This window comes from Astyanax mexicanus, chromosome 13, assembly GCF_023375975.1.
Source record: "Astyanax mexicanus isolate ESR-SI-001 chromosome 13, AstMex3_surface, whole genome shotgun sequence".
NCBI classification, from domain to species: Eukaryota; Metazoa; Chordata; class Actinopteri; order Characiformes; family Acestrorhamphidae; genus Astyanax; species Astyanax mexicanus.
Genome location: NC_064420.1, coordinates 42898701 through 42922477, shown reverse-complemented (window position 1 = coordinate 42922477; position 23777 = coordinate 42898701). Strand labels below are relative to the sequence as shown.

The 23777-nt window shown below is 35.8% G+C and overlaps 1 protein-coding gene across 2 annotated transcripts in view; it reads right to left on the bottom strand.

The window, feature by feature from the left end:
- atf7a (activating transcription factor 7a) overlaps positions 1 to 23777 on the bottom strand; it is a 68003-nt gene that overhangs the window by 25581 nt on the left and 18645 nt on the right. The window contains exons 2-3 of one of the 2 annotated variants that reach the window (XM_022676878.2): positions 16124 to 16195; positions 2274 to 2370 (exon numbers count right to left, since the gene is read on the bottom strand). In XM_022676878.2, coding sequence (XP_022532599.1) covers positions 2274 to 2370; positions 16124 to 16171 — 145 coding nt within the window. In that variant the 5' untranslated portion in view covers positions 16172 to 16195. Of the gene's footprint in view, positions 1 to 2273; positions 2371 to 16123; positions 16543 to 23777 lie in introns of those variants that run through there. The other variant, XM_022676877.2, reaches the window with a different exon arrangement.

The following is a 23777-nucleotide window of genomic DNA, read 5'->3' as shown; positions in this document are numbered from 1 at the left end:
GAATAACGGGTCTCGTTACTTATGAAATGCATACAAATAAAATTCCCCTTTCGGCTGTGAAGCAAGAAATGGCCGCGCTGTGTATTATGCAACTCGGATGAGACGGCCAGACTGATTCATTGTTGCTCACCATTCTTGAAATCCTCCACAGACACTTACACAAGTTACATGATCATACGGATCAGTGGATGATTTAGTTTACATTGAATTATTTCATATGGACAAAAGTATCCGGATTCACTCAATAATAGGCCCGTCACAATAACTGCAATATTGATTTATCGTATAAATTAATGAACACAACCTCAATCATTTTTGATAATCGTGATATTGTCTATTGTGTTTATTTGTATGTTTGTTCACACATATAACAGTGAACAGTATTTTAGCCAGTCATGCTTCAACAACTGTGACTCCATAACATACACACAGTGTGAACTAAAGTAGGTGAAGAAATAAGTATATCATTTCCAGACTAATTATGATTAGTTATTATTTAAAATTTTGTTTAATAGTCTTAAAATTACAAAAAATAATGTGTATCACAATAATTTATGGGACAATATATCTTCCACAAAAAATTCTTATCGTGACAGGCCTACTCATTGATTTGCAACCAAATTAATACTAATAAAATAAAATAATAATAAAGAGTCCTACTCTTACTATCTAGATAGGAGTCCAGATAAGGTTTACTAACAGATTATGCAACCTTGTATTGGGACACCTACCTATTCAAGGAGACTTTATTGTTATTCACATCGCATGTGGTACATGAGGTGGAACAAAATTGTAATCTCACGGTCTGGTTCCAAATATAAAGATAAAGTTAAAATAGAATAAAAATAAAATAAGAATAAAATAGATATAAAAAAAATCAGCGTTTCTTCTGAAATAAATAGTTTTACCTATCCATCTATCTATTTGCTGTTCAAAAAAGGCTTTCTACTAGATTTTGGAGCTTGACTTTAACAATCTGTCTGCATTTAGTGACAAGAGCACTGGTCAGGCTGTTGTTAGAATGTTATAATCACCATCCCACCTTATTCATCCCCTACTCCCCAACTCAATCCCCTCAAATAGAGTGTATGGAGCACCATTATTCCAGAGAAAACAGCTTTAAGTCAAGATAAATAAAGAAGTATGAAGTGGCGTTCGTCTGTAAAGTATTAATGCAAACTGGTATTGAAATCTCATTTGCATTTCGCTCTCTGTTGAATGCTTTGTTGTATTGTATTTGCTTGATCTGATAATGTAGGAGCCACGTACACTGAACACCATTACATTACCACCCATGTTTTAGTGGCTCTTATGGAAATTCTGGCTGTAATGATTGGTTGAGCTAGGGAAGAGCTGACCTGCAACCAAATTTATACAATTTTGATTGGTTGATTTTGGACCAATAGTAAAAAAAGAAAGAAAGAAAGAAAAAACTTCCCTCTACTTATTCTAAATCATTTACTCATCAACAAGCACTATATCACTGTTAAAATAATAATGTAATAGCATAATTATACAATTACACACTCTTAAAAAGCAATAATCTTTGTATTATTAAGAATATTTAGGTTATCCATGCTGAAAAAATCATAATGGGGTAAGCAAAATTATGTTGTGTCCATATATTCTATGTTATATAATGCTAAATAACATAATTTAGAAAGGTCTAATTACTGGCTGTGATATTAGCTTGATGTTTATCCTTTTATCATTCAGGCTTGAGTTAAATATCATGTTAAAAGGGGGTAAAACAACCACAAACTAGTCAAAGTTTTCTTACTTACTTACTTACACCCCACACACCATTTGCACACTACCAACCATGATTTAAAGGCTTAACACAATGTGGTTGGTCACACAAACAGTTTTTCTTTATGGAAAGAGGAATAAAAGACACTAGATTATATTTATCTAGATGTTATCTGTAACTATTATATAGTTTAAATCAGAGAAAATTATAATTGTATTTAATACTAAAGTGTACGGAACACTGTGCTCCTAAATTACAGTTTTATTTTATCTATCAACTCAAACACAAGAAACTCATCAGCATTTTGATTTAGAAGAGTTACACAGACCATCTGAGATTATCACTGTATAAATGTATGATGTGAAGAAGAGCCAATAAAAATTAGAAGAAGAAGAAGAAGCATCCGGATTATTGAACGCAAGACGAGACAATTACATTTTTTTTTTTTAAGGTTTTAGAAATAAGTGACTGGATTACATTTGGGCATTCTCTCCAGTTAATCAGCTCAGTGTGAAAAAAGTACCTGCGATGATGACCGAATCTGTCCGGGCAGGTCCAAATTTCAGGGTCATCTCGTGCTTGTGCTTGTGGACAGCGAGGTGGTCCTCATTGGTGAACCTCTATAAAGAAAAAAAAAGAAACAAAGAGAAGAAATGAGAAAATCTGGTAGTGGTAAGAAAGAGAGAAGAGGAGAAGGAGAAGAAGGAGGAGGAGGGCGGAGGGAAAAATGCGGGGATTGTAAAAATGATGAAACAAATAACAGGGAGTGGACGGGAGGGGATTTGTCTTGGGTCTTTGTGAGCCAAGAACGTCTTCTCCTTACTGAGGGATCAGCTTTCACTGAATCCGTGCCACGCCGAAGGTCCGCAGCACACTGGAAATGTAAAGTGTGTCTAAAGTGTCAGCGCACACCGCACAACAAAGGCTCCTTACTGTAAAGCGAACTCCCTGTCTTAGAACTGGTCTCGAGTCTCAGCTTACAGCCCTGGGCAGTGTGTCTTTACAGAGAGTGAACCAGAGACCTTAGCTTTCTATAGGCTTCTTTAGGTAGGTGATTACATGGCTGTTGCTCTTGCATGAGACTGTTCCACTATGTTTGTTTATAACAAAAGTGTATGCCACGTGGAGATGATGAGCATGCGACCTGTTGATACAGTGTGCGGAATAGTGTGGGTTTAAATGTTAGTGCTTTCCTCAGCCACTCTTAACTAAACAAAGCTATTATATGTCTAGAGCAAACCTGGCCTACTGTCGAATTAAGCGCACCGCTCCGCTACATCTAACTCACATACATGGACATAACAAGTGCCCTCTAGACTACAGGCCATTGTGTACCTAACAATGTGATGGAGCAGACTCACAATTCACAATGATGACAATTCACAATTGAGGCAAGCTAACTGGATTGGTTTTCAGGGTTTCACCTTTAAAAGTTTCATTTTCCTTTTCTGTTTACGACCCTATTGTATTCCATTATCCATCTCTATCCATCCTGTGTTCCATTATTTAGCGCATTTCAGGAGGTAAATAATAAGAACAGGCTAGCATCAGCAGAATGGACTCGTCACGTCTTAAGACAGTTAAGACCACAGTGATACAATGCTCTGTAAGTACAGCATTGTATCGCTGCCCTAGAGCTGTTCCTGGGTGGTATTACCTCAAATCAATATCAGGATTAATTTGATATAATAATCCCAAAGACGATTAATGAATAATGATTATTTTATTGAATAATGGTCACAGCATATTCTTTGGTAAAAGCTGCTTCAATTGCTCGTTTGGCTCAAGTGTTTGAGTTCTACTCCATGTTGCTTCAATGTCACAGACTGTACTGCACAGGAGGATTAAGGTATTCTTGGTTTGAGATGTTTCATGATGTTTCACTGCAAAACATCATGGTCATTTAAATGTATTTATTTACTGATTTATCACTTTATATTAAGGCTTATTTATTAGTTTAAGAAGTATAAAAAGAATTATAGAAACGTTTTAATATCAACACATATAAAATAAAGGCTTTGATTACTATAGTACAACAGGGGTGGCCAACCTTTCAAACACAAAGAGACAGAAATAAAATCTCATTACTACCAGGAGCCACAGATTATGAATTTACACAAATACAGCTCTGAAAAAAAATTAAAGAGACTACTTCAGTTTCTGAATCAGTTTCTCTGATTTTGCAATTTATAGGTAGATGTTTGAGTAAAATGAATATTGCTGTTTTATTCTATAAACTACAGACAACATTTCTCCCAAATTCCAAATAAAAATATTGTTATGTTATGTTAAAAAGATGCAGGGCTTTCAGATCTTAAATAATGCAAATAAAACAAGTTCATATTCATAAAGTAATTTTAAGAGTTCAGAAATCAATATTTGGTGGAATAACCCTGTTTTTTAATCACAGTTTTCATGCATCTTGGCATGTTCTCCTCCACCAGTCTTACACACTGATTTTGGATAACTTTATGCCACTCCTGGTGCAAAAATTCAAGCTCAGTTCAGCCTGGTTTGATGGCTTGTGGTCACCCATCTTCCTCTTGATTACATTTCAGTGGTTTCCAATTGGGTTAAATCAAAGAAACTCATCGTTTTTAAGTGGTCTCTTTTTTCCCCAGAGCTGTATATATTTTCTTTTATTAAAAAAAAGGCAAAGTGGCTCATGAGCTGCAGGTTGGCCACCTCTGATCTACAAAATGACAATATATGAAGGAATCAGTATATATTTTTCAAAATCAAGTTTTTGATTAATTCACCTCCATTACTCTCCTATAGTTGTGGGCAGGAGGTTATACAACAAATTGACTTATTTTACTGATGGCTAATAGTAGCAGTGTGTTCATTTTCTCTGTAATCACAAGTTAGTTTACAGTAGCAGTAAACCTAATAACCGGTTCTGCCACCTGGGCTTAAAACACCTGTAATTAAAGCGTTTGTGATAACCTTAGTCTTTAACACAGCTATGGAGAAAATTTTACACAGTATTCTATTAAGAATTGTTTTAATTTGGCCACACTGTAGGTTTTTTCAAGCTTGAACTTTCAAGGTAACTTCTTGCCACAGTCTTGGTGATATTTGTGGTTTGCTGGAGTCCCTGGACTTATCAATAGCTTTTCAGCCCTTTCCCTGGTAGAGCTCAATGACTTGGTTTCATGTCTATATTTGAAACTCTTTAAATATCGCACCCTGTGCTGCTCTTTAAGAAATTCTAGACTGCTTTACATCGACAGACAGGTGATGTTTAGATTCATCAAATAGTCCTGAGAGTAGTTAAGCCTGGGTGTAGACAGACAAAAGCACCTGGTTGCCAACTGAATCTGACTAACTGGCTGATTTAGTAGCTAAAGGTTTAACTTAAGGCGCCACTATAGAAGCCCATTCACGCCACCTTTTCTTATTATAATGTAAACTGCTATTGAATTATTTTGAGATAGTAAGTCACTATTTTACGATACTATTGATAGTAAGTCACTATTTTAAGATACTATTGATAGTAAGTCAATATTTTGAGACACCATCTCATTATTTTGAGATACTATCTCATGATTTTGTGACAGTAAGTCATTCTTTTAAAAGAAAAAAACTTTTTTCTCCAAACGCAAACAAACTTGCTATCTCAGAATGACTTAGTATTTTAAAATAATGACTTAGTATCTCAAAAGTATGACTTGCTATCTCAAAATAATAACTTAGTATCTGAAAATAATGAGATAGTATTTCAAAATAATGAGATAGTATCTCAAAATAATGACTTGCTAGAGCAAAAATAATTACTAAGTATCTAAAAAAAAAATAAGATAACAGTTTACTTAATAATAATAAAAAAAATGTGGTGGATTTTTTTTGTTAATTTTAGGTGGTGGGAATGGCCTTCCATACGCCAAACTTTTTAACATGGGTGAAACTGTATGTCCTTAACTGGCAAAGTACTAAATATTTAACTGAAATTATTCTGAAAAATACAAGAAAAGACGGAATCATTTATTCCAACAATAATGTGCTTTGCTAGTATGTCTGCTATGTAATTTATGCAATTATGAAAAAGTGGAAACTGAATAAAAATTCAAAAAACAAGTTCAATGTTTAGCATTTAGTCTTCTACTATTATACTACTTTATTATTACTATGTATAATATAATATATGAACAAAACTAATGGGACAACAGTTTATCTATTGTAAAATAAGTTTAAAACTTGATCCTGCTTTTGTTTTCTCTGGTCTCTACTCCCTGGGTTGATCACAATCCTAAGAAAGAAAGAGCACCAACATTCTAGAGCTTATCTTATGCTTTGGATTAAATTTTTGAAATTAAATTAAAAATGTACTATTTTATTTAGATTCAAGATTCAGATTCAAAGAGCTTATAAGTTTAGTTTTCTTATACAATTTAATTATTTCTTTGCACCTTGCCATCTATGAGACATAAGAAAAAAGTAGAGAAAATAAAAATAAGGCAAGACAAAATTAACTAAATATAAATATTAAAATGATGTTAAATTTACATCAATAATTGCAATAAGAACATGATTATAGTAATACATCCTATAGATATTATTTACAAGCAAAAACATGATTATATACAGCAATTAAATGTGACAAAGTGCAAAAAGTTCAGTAGTGCAATTCTAAACATATATATACACACTACACGGACAACAAAATCAAGGGTAACAAAATAGTTTGTCCTACTTTTGTTTGAGCAACTGTCTCTATTCCCCTGGAAGACTATCTATTCGATAGTCAGGATTTGATAGCATTTAGCAACAATGGTATTACTGAGCTCAAAGGGTTAGAGGATCACCTCCTTCCTATGTATCCCACTAAAAATCCAAACAGTACTAGACAGAGCAGCTCATTCCAGAGGACATAGTTCTCAGTATTGGCAATACTGGTACTTCTCCACTGAGACTAGACCACTTTATGTGTATGTATTTTCAAATCAGTGTAAGTAGCTGAATATATTTATATAAACATTTGGACATACAGTGTCCTTTTTCCCAGTGCTGTAAATTAATGAATATTTTAGATTCACCTTCTGGTCTCTCTTACAGTAAGAAACAGAACCTGATGGATGCATCTATTTTTTATTTTCTTTAATGAAGGCTTTCCCAGGCTTCTTTGTTTATGTCTGTCCAGCAACGTATTTACAGTGCATCACAAAAGTGAGTACACCCCTTACATAAGTATATCCTTTCATTGGAAAACACTGAAAAAATTACACTTTGACACAATGAAAAGAAGTCTGTGTGCAGCTTATATAACAGTGTAAATGTATTCTTCCCTCAAAATAACTCAATATACAGCCATGAATGTCTAAACCACAGGCAACAAAAGTGAGTACACCCCTAAGAGACTACATCCCAAGCACTGCTCGTCATTTTCCCTCCAAAATGTCATGTGACTTGTCAGTGTTACTAGGTCTTAGGTGTGCATAGGGAGCAGGTGTGTTCAGTTTTGTAGTACAGCTCTCACAATCTCTCACACTGGTCACTAAAAGTTCCAACATGGCACCTCATGGCAAAGAACTCTCTGAGGAGTTATTTTAAAGGAAGAATACATTTACACTTGTGTCAAAGTGTCATTTTGTCAGTGTTGTCCCATAAAAAGATATACTTAACCCTCCTATTATGTTCACTTGTCAAGAGAAGAAATGGTTTTCCAGGGTCATTTTGAACCGGTGCATGTTTAATTATCCAAAAGATGTCTAAAACTCCAAAAAAAAAAATTGAGTAAATAGTACATATTTTATTACTAACTCCATTGCTAATTATTCTATCAATATTTAGTGCAATGGAGTTCCTTACCTCTAACAGGTAGTGGTTCAATTAGGATAATCATTTGTTTTTCATAAAAAAAAAATATTATATATTTTTTTATTTTTAATGCTTCACTACTTTATTACTTTTGAAAGACCAACATATAAAACAACAGTTTTACATTTACATTAAAACATAACATTGCAATTTAGTTTTTTAAATTTTATGTTTTTGCAGGGGGTGGTTGCAAATATGTGAGATGAACCATTTTCGTATCATATGTTGATTACACTAATTAGGGCAAGCAGAAGAAGTTTTATATTGAAAAAATACTTTTAACTATTTTTCCTAGATTTTTAAACTTAATATATGCCATAACAGGAGGGTTAAATATCTGCAGGAATGTGAAAACTTTTGTGATACACTGTAGGAATTCTTGATTGTCTATGTGTGTTTTATTCCTGTTTTATTTTAACAAAATTAATAATAAAAAAAAAACTTGATTTGAGAGTCCTAACTCAGGAAAGGCTTCATAATCAGGTAGAAAACAGCAGGGGAAAGCAGTAAACTGCGCTTGGGTCTGTTCACAGGAGCCAAAAGTCAAGATGGAAGCTCTAGTATTTCCAGCTAAGCTTCTGCCTGCGTCCGTCTGTCTGCGTCTGTCTCTCACTGAGTGGGTTTCATGGCTGCTGGTGACTCAGGCAGGGCTGTAGGAGGATTCATCAAGCTCTAGCCTTTGCCGTCTTCTTCAGACTATTTCTGGCAGCATGTCACAGTTACAGTCCAGCCGTGAGAGAACGAAGTGGAAACACAGTCAAGTGTCAGGTGCTTATTTTTAGATGTACCGGCATCACCAATACAACAACTGCATGGCTCACGGCCTTCCTCCCTGACACCAAGGGTACGCCGTAGCGTCCTACATAGGTTCCACCACAAAGGACAAAGTGCAATGATATTTCCCACCTCACAGCAACAGCAGCAGCAGAACTCCTTCAACCAACTTCCCTTTTGTACAAGACGAAACCAAATTTGTAGAATCTGTCAGTTTCTAAGAAAAGGGGTAGCATGACTTTTGGGAAACGGAAACAAAGGAGTTATTTTAGCTGAAATAAATGTGCTGGTATTCTGTTACTATTAGTGGTTAGCAGTCAGGCTAACAGTCACAGTGAGGCAATCTCTCAGTGTCTAAAGATCAGCTTCTCTTGCAGGCTTCCTACAGAGCTTACATTTACAATTAGCAAAAACTGAACAGGGTGACGTGTTAGAAAACTCCCTTTTGTAGACTCTAGACTAAAAACTCAAAAAGACTCAACATGAAACCTTTATTCTTATTTTTCAAAGGCACTAAAACTAATCATAACAAAGAAATCTAGGAAATCTAGGAAAGCTCTGAGTGGCCACATGATTAGCATGCAAATAGGGATAACACTAACCCTAACCCTCTGGTTATGGCATGCTTTTGCCCTCAGGCAACAATATACTTTTTTTAGTTACTAAACTGTCCCTTTCTATCTTTTAATTCTTTTAATATAAGAATTTTTATTTCTTTGTGAATGGTCAGCGCTTCTGTGTCCCCTCACCACTCCACCACACCAGAGATAAAAACACAAAATTGCAGCCTTTGCAACATTTCTTTTTTTAATATAATAATGCAACACATTTTATAGTAAAATATGCCAAAAAGCATAATGATAAATGGACACAAATTTTCAATTTGATATAGAAGAGATACTACGTATAATATTTTTATTTGGTGCAACCCAGCATCCCACTGTAGACGGTCCAAAGTTTGTGAACTCCTGCTCTATAGCATGGTGTTGCCCTCAGGCAACAATCTATTTTTTGGTTATTAAACTATGCCCTGAAATGTTTTTGATTATGTTAGTATAGGTAATAAATTACAATTTTAGTCATTTTAGTGAAAGAACCCCTTTGTGAATGATCAGGGCTCCTGTGTCCCCTCAACACTCCATCATACCAGAGATAAAAACACAAAACTGTAGCCTTTGCAACATTTCTTTTTTTAATACAATAATGTTTAATGTTTAATACAATAATGCAATAATAATGTTTGTGGCAAATAGGATGTCTAAAATTCCAATAAAAGCAGGGGGAAAAGGGTTTGATATTGCACCTGAGTAAGGAGCGTTCCTTTTAGGATTTTTTTTAATTTTTATTTAAATGTAAAACATTTTATTAATAAAAAAACATATTTGCATATATGCGCATGAATATTAGATGTGCAAGAAGAATGTGTGGCTGATTAAAGATAGATATCGTTTTTTTATTTCCCATTCAAAGAGAAAAAAAAGGGGCCCTGCGCCTTGCCCTGTTCTCTGTCCTGTATGTTTTTGGTGCTTTCCTGCTCCATCACACCCAAATCCTAAGATTTTACGAGTTTAGACTAATTAATTAATACTGCAGAAATTCATTATATCAGGTGTTTGAGCAGAGACATGGATTCCCAGGACCAGGATTGAGAACAACAGCAAAATATTCTCTTGTAAATGGTTGTGTCACCCATGGATTAGCTCCCAATTATGACTGGATTTTTTTTATTCAAAGAAAACTATTTATAATCATAATAAAGAAATAATCTAACACGTTGATTTAATTAGGAAATGAAAGCTAAATTTAAACACACCTGTGCATTCATTGTCTTGTTTTTGCTGGAGTAAATGTGTATTCTGCCCAGGGAACGCTTTCTACTACTACTATATTTCGAAACATTGCAGTAAGGTTTGGAGGCATGAATGTGTGGTTGGGAACACAAGGCTCAGCAGACCAATCACAGCTACTGCTGTCCAAGTAACACAATGTGTAGTTAAATTTTTGGGGAGGTGTGCATGGGGCTAGGGTGTAGGGTACAGTGATACACATATCTACAACTTAATTCAGCACAATGCACTCTTTTTGAAAGGAGTGTCAACAAACATTTGGACATATCACTCTGCAAATACGCTTAATAGTACTGAAATGGGGCTCCGAGTGGTAAAGCGTGCTAAGTGCTGCCACTATGATCAGGAGATTACTGGTTCGAATCCTGTTTATGTAGCTTGCAATCGGTTACCGGAGCCCAGAGAGAGCTCCAAAAGGTGATGTGGATCAGCACAAGGCATCTGTGAGCTGATGTATCAGAACCGAGTCACTGCGCTTTCCTGCTGCATCAGCAGCAGTTCTAAAAGAGGCGGAGTCTGACTTCACATATATCGGAGGAGGCATGTGCTAGTCTTTACCCAACAGCTGTTGGGGCATCACTAGTGATATGGTGGGTTGGGTAATTGGCTGTGTAAATTAGGGAGAAAATGGTAAAAAATGAATAGATAAAATAATTAAAAAAAAAAAACAGTAGCGAAAGCAGCCCTGGTCAGTTAACATCACAAAGGTTTTATTCACTTGGTGCCTCAATGCAGAATTTGACGCTCGTGAGTCAGGGATGGGCGCGGTATATCAAGTGTTTTACACCTAGGCTTATGATGCCAGTTTTAGATCCGAAACTATTCTTTTCATAGAGCGTATTATGGTGTGAATATCAAGGCATCTTGCATCTCACGGTTCATCTTGATAACGCTGCTGGTGACGATCTGTGGCTTGCTACAAACTACACAACTCTACAGTACAAGATTATATCATGGTTAGCATCTGAATGTTAGCAAAAGCATGACAGTAGAACAAGTGAAAAGATTTATGATAGATGCTTTTATCTGAATCATATTGCACAGGTACATGATTATAGTGTTTTTAGAGGTGTTTGTTAAGATCTTTTGCTGATGCTCGCCTGACTGGGGAATTGAACCCTATCCTGCAATGCTTTTTTAGAAGTTTTATCCAGTACACTATACCAAAAGAAACAAGCAACAACGCAAAATAATGTTTAATTTTCATAACACTACACTGACTTGTATGTGAGACCACAACAACATACAGTACTATAATTATTACAGCAGTTTCATAGGCACTACAGTAAAACTCTAAGGAACCCTGGCATGTGTTTTCTTGTGAATTGACTTTAGCTTGGTTTTAGTTTGGTCATTATTGGTACATGGTCTTAAAATTTTGAGAACGACTGGTTTAGAGAATATTGTCTACTCCCTTAACAATAAAAGTCAATGTTTATCAACATTTTTAAAATCATGTAGTTTCACTATTTCAGAATGTCAAAAACTAAAAAGCTGTTGAATCAGCAGATGGATCATCTGTAAGGCTTGTCGTTTCTCCAATCACTGACCAAGAGGATCATGTGACTCATGACTTAATATGCCAATGTTCATTCAAAACTTCCAATACTCTTTTTCAAAAAAAAAAAAAGAGTTTCATCACATTCTAGCATAAAATTTATTTTGTAATATTTGGTCTTTTCTTTTATTCTGTTAATTTTTGGACTTTTTTATAATTCACAAATGCCTGAGGAATGGAAATGAGCTAGTGTATTGTCCAAGTGTGATTAACTAAAATGCAGTGTTTTTATCATTATTATTAATATGGACAAATATTGAAAAAAAAGTCATTAAATATACTAGTCCCACTTGGCTGAAAAATCTCCTTAAAACCTCTGAAACCATATATTAAGCAATACACGACCAGCACACAGACTTACAAATCAGGGTGGAGGTCTCGGGGTGTGCAGGGGGGCCATAATCACTAAAGTGTCCAATAGAATGGGGAAAAAATTGACAAAGTTTCCTACTGGCTGTCATTTTTATGGAAGAAAGGGGATTGAGTGCTTGGCAGGGTTCCTCTTTTTGAATTAAAATAGGATGTGCCCTTCAGATCAAGAAAATTAGAAAATTTGTCTTAATAAGAGTCTATCTATGGGATGCAGTTACTAAGTGCCTTTTATAGATGTCCCAAAAGGTACATCTCCAGTACAGAAAAAAGAAAGGCCTTAATGGGGTTCTCCCAGAGGTGAGAAATTGTGATTGTCTGGTCAGGTGCTTCTCTAATGAAGAATATGAAATGGTGTCCTATAGGTGACCTTACAAATAGGAAGTTCGGGGAAAAAAAAACTTTTCATTGTTGTTTTTTTCTCAGATTTATTTAAAAATGTCCCAATTTTTTTCTTCCCAATTTAGTTAGGCCAAAGAAAGCACAGAAACTCGGTTCCAATACATCAGCTCACAGACCCCTTGTGCTGATCGACATCACCCTAGGAGTGATGAGAGGAAAAAGCACCATTTAGCCACAGCAAGGCCAATTTTGCTCTCTCTGGGCTCCGGCAGCTGATGCGAGCTGCATGACCGGGATTCGAGCCAGCAATCTCCGGATCATAGTGACAGCGCTTAGGCCCTTCCCTTCAAACAGTCTGGCCCTTAGGAAGGCTCTTAATGCTCTTTGTTCCAAGGGTGACTATCTGAGTCTGACTGCAGCTTTTTAGCTTGAGATATATAAAAAAAAGTATTTAATTAGCCAAGCTTCTAATTCAATCGTTTTACAAATGTTATGTGTAATTACAAAATTCTGGCAGAAAAAAATTAAATGATGTAAGCAGCGTTTCCATTCACTCCAGTTAATGTGAAGAAACTTAAGATGATGTAGTCCTTCTGTGATACTACGTGACACTGACACAACCAGAATGAAGAGTTTTACTAAGGCCTTCAGTTTTGGCAGAATCATCTTTACAGACATTTGTAATCTTTGCAGTTCAGAAACGTTGGACAGGATGAGCAGTGACCTTCTTAATGAGGTCTGAAATCTCTGTACCAACCAACAACATCTTGTGCTGATCAACATCCCCCTAGGAGTGATGAGGGGAAAGAGCACCATCTACCCACCCGGAGAGAGCAAGGTCAATCGTGCTCTCTCGGGGCTCCGGCAGATGATTGCAAGCTACATGACTGGGATTCGAACCAGCGTTCTTCCGATCATAGTGGCAGCGCTTAGCCTGCTTGTTTTTTTTTTTTAGCCCCTGCCCTTCAAACAGCCCAAGTCTGCCACTGAACATCAGCAACATTTAGTTTGTGCTCAAAGTTATTTTAATCAGAACTGTGTAAACTTTTCAAAAATAACATCATCTGGGCTTAAAAAAGAACAAAACAATCCAAACAACTTCTGCACATGAATTATTCATACAAACTCCTGTTGTTCTCCTCTAACAAACATGCTCGCATTGTTTAACCAGGCACACACCCACCCACACACACACACCCACACACACCAGCCAGTGCACAATGTTTGCTGTAGTCTAACTGTGATGGCACGTTGCCTTCAGCTCTTTCACACATTCCTCTCGAAATAAGTGCACTAACAAAATATTCAAATCAGACCGCTAAACAGACTGCACTCTTCTCATCTTGCCGAGTGTGATAGGCTGTCTTATTCAGTTCCGCTTTCAGTTTGCAGTGCCCTCATGGCTCGGTGCACGCCGTCAGCTCATGGCGGCAGCTCGTTTCTTCCTCTTACGCTTTCTTCCTCATGCTGAGCGTATCACTGCTAATTACAGGCTTCAGCAGCATGTCTGCACAAACACTGAGTCAATGCACACTTCTACAACTTCTACAATATACCCACCGAACGCAGATTACTCAGCTACCCAGCCTCTGATTCACAGACTCCAGCACTGCTTCAGAAGATTCAGCAAGGCCCTGGCCTGCAGTGTCACAACACACAGCTAACACACAGCTAACACACACACACAGCTCACAGAGCCGTGCAGAAGTGACCGAGCTGGCCTGCCTGTGACCAACACGGCTGCCAGAGCTGCTCTCTGACCACATGGCTCTCTGTGCAGAGTAACTGCAGAATGAATACAGCATTTAGAGAACTCACAACAATGTAGAACTATCTGCACTGATAACTGTAACTGATAGCACCTCACTGATATGGATACTGATACTGATCCCAGATCAAACTGATAAAACACAATATATTACACAGTCTGACAGAACAAGATACTAAAGTTTGCATTAATGATGATAATAAGTCTGCAGTTACAGAGTACACTAACTCTGTGTTAACAGAATACTTCCAAACTTAACAAAAGCATCTCAGGCAAAAAATGTTGTTTAAATGTAGTAGGCATCCCTGAGAACATGTTAAAGCATGTTATTCTGTTGATCAACTAAAGTAAAAACATATCTGTATATGTGCTTAATAAAAAGGCAATGATTTGTTTCATATTTTATTTCATATATATATATATATATATATATATATATATATATATATATATATATATATATATATTAACAGCAGTAACAAGCAATATATTATTGCTAAAATCTAACATTTAGGTTTGTTTGCAGAAGATATTTAAACTTTTTACAATGAGAAAAAAAAAAGAATAAAACATGCAATCTATCAATGTGTATTTAAACTTTAAACTTTTTACATGAACGTTCTGTTCAGAGTCAATAATACATTTAAATGACATAAATTAAACTGAATTAAAAAGTGTTCATGCAAATTAGACAGTGCTTCCCCTGTACTTTTACTCTGTGCTAAAATAATACTTTTTTTGAAGTTTGGAGGTTTGAAGGAATTAATTGTTTTATTGACCAACTAAGCAAAATTAATCCAAGCTAAATTAAGTTTACTCCCCAACAGAGTACATACTTCTTCACATTTAATGCAGTGATATGTGAGAATAGGACTTCTCCCACAGTCAGAAAGCTTTGTAAGGACACATTTTACACATGCATTTCTGGACAAGTTGAGAGATACAAAACGTTCACTAAAAGTAAAGTGACAGAAGCATGTGGACTGAGGCGGTAGATTAATATTACAGGATTTAACACCAACATGATTCTGGTTGCACAGTGTTAAGCAGTTCATTCTATTCAATAAAATTAAGTATGTAAGTGTTGAATCACTGATGATAATGATTTCAAAGCTGTTTTAAAGTCAACATGCTACAGAAATGCTGCTTTTTATCTAATTTAAAATTAGTGTCACATTGTATGTTTACAAGTACAACATGTAGCACACATAAAATGATTTTGGTCTATATTATAATATATGCTTTGTTTTATTTCTAACCAATACATGCACTACTAACCAAATATGCACTTCAAATTGAACAAAATAGATCAGATTTAACTTTGTTTTCAGCAGAGATTTTCACTTTTTTATTGGAATCTTGTTGGAAACTAACAAAGTATGTTTTGAAAATTGATGTCAAAAATGATATATTGATATAGAAAAAATATATAAAAGCCAAAACTGTCAAACATAAGTTTGCATTGCAAGAAATGTATGAATTCAAGATGCCTGTTGCATCATACTCTTTAAGCCAGAACCCTACAACAAGTTTTAAAATGACTGCGTAGGTCAGTATTACGGAAACTTTAATGCATTTCCTCCTCACCGAAACTCAGCTTAATGTTTGTTGTAAACTGTTAAACTGTGACACACTTTCACATCATACAATCTTTAATAAGCCACTTGCATTTCCAATAGAAGATTGATAATAAGGCGGAACTGTTTCCGTTTACTGGGGAATATTATATCAGCAGCCAGTCCATTTGTGCATCACTTTCAACACATAAATCTTCACACTACAATAGCTGAGGAGCGTGCCCTCTGGATAAGCATGGTGAACACACCTCACATACACACGTCTATAAAACACACCCACCCCTGAAACCCAAGATAGGCGGAGATGGAAAGCAGACTCACCTGTCCACAGCCAGGAGCGTTGCACACAAAAGGCTTGTCATCCCCCATTTTTGCAAATAGCTTGCAATGAAACTGTGGAAGAGGAGCAGAGGAGAACATTGTTGAAGTTGATGTAGGTCTTTCACAGCAGCTCAAAAACACTCCAGTAGCCTCCAGTAGTTGTTCCAAATAAAGATAGAAGAGATGCTGCTCTGCTCGTAGGCTTAGTCAGTGCAGGAAGGGTGTTTAAAAATATCACAAGCAGAGAAGAAAACATACACACACGCTCGCACACTACACACACACATTTCACACACACACACTACATACACACACACACACACATTGAAGCACAGCAAGTAGAAGTTTCCCTAGTGATACTTCCTTCACACTGGGGGCATCTGGCTGGCCAATGAGGAAGAGTTTACAAATGAGATGGTAGCCAGGATTTGCGCAAAGCATACCATCCCTCTTTCCCTTTTCTCTGTCTGGGCGTCACTCCGCCCCTCCTGATTTGGCCCCACCTCTGATTCTCTCCGAATGTGTTTTACTCACCACACACCCACACACACACCAGCACAAACATCCCACGTTTCACTAACTAACCACAAGCCAGTCCACAAAAATCCAGGCCTGATATCTCCGCTAAAAACTGTATATTGGTCCATTTATTGTTCATTTTTGACACAATAAAACGGTGAAGAAACAGTAAAAAAGTAAAGAATAACTGCCAGATTTACATGTGAAAAGTTGTAACAGTAGTAAAAATACTGGTAACTATTTTAAATTGACTAAATTTAAGCTATTAAATCAGTTACACATAAAAACTGAAGAAATAACTGAACATTTTGTAGGTTACTTTGATTATGCAACATTATGTTATTATATGTTATAGTTTATAAATTTAAATTAAATCTATAGCCATACTCACTCACCCACATGCAACAAAAATACAAGTACATGCTATTAATGATTCTTATTAGATAACATAATCATACTCATTAATACTCATTCATAAATACACATTAATACCCATAAACATACTCAAACACTCATATGCATAAAAACGAATACTTATGAATACGTATACACATAAATACTCATACGCATAAATAATCGCACTGAAGAACGCTCAAATACTCATACGCAAAATTGTCATACCCATAAATACTCAAATACTCATACTCCTAAATACACATACTCATTCATACTTATTAATACTCAAATACTCATTAATACTCAAATTCATTAATACTCAAATACTCAGTCATAAAGTCATACTCAATTATAAGCACTCATTAATATGCATTCTCATTAATACTCGTTCAAATACTTTTACTCATTTAAGTACTCATACACTCAAACACATACTCAAACACTCATACTCATAAATACTCATACACAAACACTTATGCACATAAATACTCATGCGCATACACACTCATACTCAAACACTCATACTCATAAATACTCATACACAAACACTCATGCACATAAATACTCATACTCATAAACACTCATACTCAAACAGTCATACTCATAAACACTCATACACATAAATACTAATACACAAAACACTCATGCCCATAAATACTCATAAACACTCATACTCATAAACACTCATACTCATACACACTCACACAGAAGAATCTAATATAAAAAATACCTTACATAGTAATCCACCAAACCCGCTGCAGTGTTAATGTTGCTGCACTTACAAGCTCCAGATTTCTAAGTAGGAACTTCCCCGGAACTCTTGAAGTCTATACTTAATGTGCTCTTGATTATATCCTCCTTATTCTTACAGTATAATCTTTAACACACACAAAATAAGTATCATTTCATACTAATAGCACATTAAATGTAGGTATCTGACAGAGGCTGGACTGCACTACAGTTTCTCATTATGTTAAATAGAAACTCTGCCAACATTCTGTAAAGCTTGTATTTGTGGGTTTGGACAGATCCACTTTGAGGAAATAAGACTCCATATCAACAGTACGGTCACACTCAGATGGACTCAGCCTGTCAAATACTCATCGAGACACAGAGTTACAGCAAAATAAACCAAAATAAAATAAAAAGTGCAGCAAGAGTGAGACTAAACTGAGCCCACAGATAAATCTATCAGTGATAAGTGAACTCAACAGGCAGCGAGCACAACGTAACGAGAGTATGCGATACAATGCAGGCCGGGCAGCATAATAACGCTAATCTTGGAGAGACATTTCTGCAATGAGCCGCTCTGATCCAGGAGAATGACTTGCATGTGCATTGGCTGCCCATTCCCAAAACCCCTCCTTCTCCTTTTAGTCTAACGAGGAACATGAGCTACTCGCCCGCAATTTCCAGTCAGACAAAACAAGTTTCCAGGCACTCGTACAGAGCTGTTCGACTGCAGACCAGCACGGGAACAAATCTTGCACAATACTGTAGATATCATTTCTATTAGTAATTGAGTAATCTAGACCAAACTAAAACAAAATGCTGAACAATAACAAACCAGGCAAAGACTTCCACTGACTCCAAAACAGTTTACTGGGAAAATATAAACAAGGAAGACTTCAAACCAAAATATGCCAAAAAAAAAAAAAAAAAACTGCATAGAAACTGCATAAAATATATTCACAGGGATCTACAGCTTCACTGTAATGGAGAACAGTAAGGCAATAATTATTGCCATTATGTAATTTATTGACTAATTTTAAAGAATGTCAAGAATGTTTAATTCATATTTTGACAGTCCTATTTTTCACTTTCTCCTAAAAATAAAGCTTCAACAAAGGGGTGAGCAATTCCAAAGCTTGAATCCAATTCCAACTATCCAGCTATACTCCATAATTTTAAACTAAAGAGTATTATAACTGGGTATATTTTCCAGATATATACTGCAGCTATAAAAAACGCCAGTGCTCCATGCCAAAATGTACAGAAACACAAAAAAACTTCTTCCTGTATTAACTTTCTCACTTTGTGCCAGACAGGTCTGACCAATAAGAAAAGAGAATGTTCTCACTAGGGGTGGGCGATATGGCTCTAAAATAATATCACGATATTTCAGGGTAATTATGCGATAACGATATACTTGCCGATATAGGAAAACTAAAATAATTAATTTATTTCAGGAATATAGTATAATAGTATAACAGAATAATCATAAATCAATAATATGGCATAAAATAATATAATGCAGCAAAAATATTGCAGAATATTTAGTGCATTCATATAAACTGCAAACTAAAACAATTTACAGTAAATACACTTAAAGCTTCACAGTAAATAATAGACTACTTTTAAGACAGAACAGCCCTATTATCACGATATAGATTTTTAATATCATGATTAAAATTAGTGTCACGATATATCGTATACGATATAATTGCCCACATTAATATTGCCCACCCCTAGTTCTCACATGGTTTGTGGATGGATGGATGGATGGATGGATGGGTGGATGGGTGGATGGATGGATGGATGGGTGGGTGGATACTTTATTTATCCCGAAGGAAATTTAGAAATTTAGATTGTGATGCATGTTGGTTTGCTTTCACTAAAACAAACTAAGGGAGAGGAAACTGCTGCTACCAGTGCCCATCCCACTCCAGCAGAGTTTTATAAAACCATTCTAACCCCTTTTTCTTCCCTCCCCCTCTGTTCTCTCTCTCTATCTTTCTCACATGTGCTGAGACGCCTGGCCGGCCGGTCTTCCTGGATGTGTCCGTCTGTGGTTCCAGCTTTCAGGAATCAGCCCTGTCCTTCTACTAATCAGAATTATTTCACAACCCTTCTAACTTCTGCTTTTTTTTCTCTTCCTTTCCTTTCTGTTTTCTCTATCTATCTCTTTTACATGTATGGAGATGCCCTGTTCCTGATGTTCCCAGCCTGGCTCTCCACTGGCCGCTGTGTTGTTCTCCGGCTCTGCAACCCTGCACTGATTAACATTAACACACTCAGTATCTGTTTCTGTATTAGCCATAGCTCTATAGTTTGTGCCCATCACATTCTTATATTCATAAATTAGTACCTGTTATATTAGCCATAGTTCACATTAATTCTCTGTACTGTTTTTGTTCTGTTATTTGTTTGTTGTTTGTTTGTACTGAGCGGGTCAACCCGAGTAGGATGGGTTCCTCTGACTGAGTCTTGGTTCCTTCCAAGGTTTCTTCCTCTTAAAGGGAGTTTTTCCTTGCCACTGTGTCACCATAAAATTGGCATCTCTGTGGTGCTGCTCATAAGAGGCGTGGACCTGTTTTTCCTGTAAAGCTGCTTTGTGACAACCTTTGTTGTAAAAAGCGCTATATAAATAAAATTGAATTGAATTGAATTGAATTGAAACTCTTTTCAAAAGTTATAACATTAGTAAAAATACTGATAACTATTTTACATTGACTAAAATTAAGTTATTACATCAGCAACACATGAAAACTGCAGAAATACTTGAAAGAATTACAGCGGTACTTTGATTTTACATTATGTTACATTCATAATTTAACAGTCTGCACTTTCTTATAAAAATAAAGCTTCTAAAAAGGGTTTCCAGATAATTCCAGAGAATAAAGGCCTTCTAATCTGGACCCTGAATCCAATCGCGGACACTGAATGGCCAATTAATCATTATTATTAACTGTTCCTTTAATTTCCAGTGATTACACAACCCAGGACTGGAAACTGAATTCAAGGTCAAGATCCAACAACCTGGGTCATAGTGTATCTACACCCTATAAATAACACTGGGTCACATGACAATGATTTCAATCATGATAAACTCAACCTTTTATCTCAATTATAGTTAATAAAAGATCATTTTAAAGTGAGATTCTATACGTTTTGGAGGATTTAGAGATATCTATTGTAGGAATGTATAATTGGGCTGAGCATAAGGTAAATTACTTTTAAAAAAGGAAATTGTCTGTCATCAGCTGCCGGAGCCCTGAGAGAGCACAACTGGCCTTGCTCTCTCTGGGTGGGTACAGTAGATGGCACTCTTTCCCGTCATTACTACTAGGGTGATGTTGATCAGCACAAGACATCTGTGAGCTGATGTATCCGAACTGTGTCGCTGACTTGCTGTTGTAGGAGGCATGTGCTAGTCTTCAACCTCCTTGTGTTGTGGCATCACTAGTGATGGGGGATATGCAGCTGCAGAGTAGCAGCAGAATATGGGTTCTTTATAGTGTTATGTTGTTATTAAAATTCTTTTTTTGAGAATTAAGATAATAATAGTATATATTTACAAGTAAAAAAAAGGATCAATGTTAGATTTCTAGCAATGATGTCAAAAACTGTACTAATAACAATATAACAATATTCTGTGATTAAAAAATGTTAATGCTGGTACCTCCCTGCATTCTGGGAAGGAGACAGTAATCATTACCTAATAGATACTTTATTTTTTTGTTTTTTCCTTATCATACGAATTGAAACCTCTGATGATGACTGACAGGTTTCTGATGTGATGGGCGGGTCCTTAGTGATTTCCTGAGTGTCTATTGGTCAGTTTTACAAAAAATGCAAACAGAATCAACCAATAAGTGATGTGAGACAGGCAACGGACACACAGCACCTCCAGTCAGATGTAGAGAGAGGCGGAGCCAGTGTCTCAGATTTTGGAAGGTGAAAACTAGAATCTTGAATTTGTAAATTTTTTTGCATTATATGTTAACTTTGATTAACATGCTAGTTATTTACTTAAACATTCCCATTGCAAACATATTTCTTCAAGGAACCAAAAGTGTTTTTTCTATGGCATCACTAAAAGACTTTTTTTAGGAGTAGAGTACAGTAGAGCTGCTGATCTGCTAAAAGCTAAAAGGGCATTCAGGTTTGGGTGCTTTATCTGAGTCTCTGTTAGCTACCCTCCTCCTCCTCCTCCTCCTCCTCCTCAGTTTACCTCACTCTACCTCACACTCTCTAAACATGCATGGAGAGTCTGGGAATTCCAGAAAAATAACATGTTCATTAAATTTAAATAAAGGCAAGGTGGGGAAGAGAACATCAATGTTTCATGATACCCCGCAAAGCTCAGAATGACGTCTGGAGTGTGTTACACAACGTCCACCACAAGTAAAGTACAGTCTCTAAACTACACTATAAAAAAGCTACAACCTCCACCCGTGTATTGGGAACTGTATTACAAGAAACTGACTGCAGGTCAGCTCAATCTGCAGTTTTCTTACTTTTTTATAGTATTTTACAAATTGATTTTACATTCCATTCTCTTCTCAGGCAGGATAATCTTGGCAAACGCTGGATAAAACCATATAATCAAATAATTATAATACTTTTTTGTGTGCTGCACTCAAAAAACACAAAAATATCAGTTTGTAAAGCATTTAAAAACCAAAAGATCCAGAGAGCACAGTAACTGAATGTCAGACCACTTTGCCATTATCTATGAATTGAGTTCTTTCAATTGTTAGTTTTTTCTTTCTGTTCCTGTTGAACTAGCATTTTTTCTGCAAACCTTCACACAGCCTTCACAGCTTTTGACCTTGTTCCAATATACTTTTTCTAAAACACCACCACTCAAATGAAAGAATGAAAGAATGAAGAATGCACTGGTTCACCAGTCTGGCAGTGGACCAGTTTAGGCCACTGAATGAACCATATGAGTGAAATGTCAAAGCATATGTTTAAATTATTAGGCTTAAGAGACTTACATCAGATTATTTGCCTTAAATGTAATGCAGATTAGATTTTTTTTCCCAGATTTGAGTCAAGTTAATGTGAAGTACTAGACTGGATATACCTTTAATACCTTTAGTTTAATGCATCTATTCACCTGTATGTATGCATTTGTGCTCTTGGTGACCGACACCAAAGTAAATATAGTTAAAGATACAGTTAAAGTGTTCAATCTGTGACCATCTTTGCAAAGTCATCAGGCAGTTATTTCTAGACCAGACCATCTCTATGAATTGGGAGACAACAAAACACTCAAAACTGAAGAACAATCGAATTGCCCATTCCAAAATTAAACCCTGTTAAAATCTTTTAAAATCCTCACAAATTGTTTGAGTGTTTGGCTCAATATTGCACAAAACGCTTGTTCTTGCTACTGCGCTTTTGCAGATCTCCACTTAGATAGGTTTAATAAAAAAGTAATAATTTTCCTAATAGTACGTTAAACCTCCTCTACTCAACTACAACTAGGGCTGCTGATTGAGAAGAAGTTGGCGATGTAATATGTATCACAATACAACAGTATACATTGTGATATACTGCGATACTATAAGCAAGATTTTATAAAAGAAAACCAGAACAACAGGATCTACAATGGGAGAGTACAACACTAAACCACTGTCTGAACTAATAATTTAAAATGAATACTGTGTTCTGTCTATCTAATAAAATATATGGAAATATATAGGACAAAATATCAAAAAACAACACAATACATTACAATATCGATATTTTCTTTCACCCCTACACGCAACTACTATTATTGATTAGTCCTGTAAATAACATTCAACTCTTTTACACAGATGTATATATATGATGTACATATACAGCTCTTAAGAGACCACTTCAATTTCTGAATCAGTTACTCTGATTTTACTATTTATAGCTATATGTTTGAGTAAAATGAACATTGTTGTTTTATTATATAAACTACAGACAACATTTCTCCCAAATTCCAAATAAATGTCATTTAGAGCATTTATTTGCAGGAAAT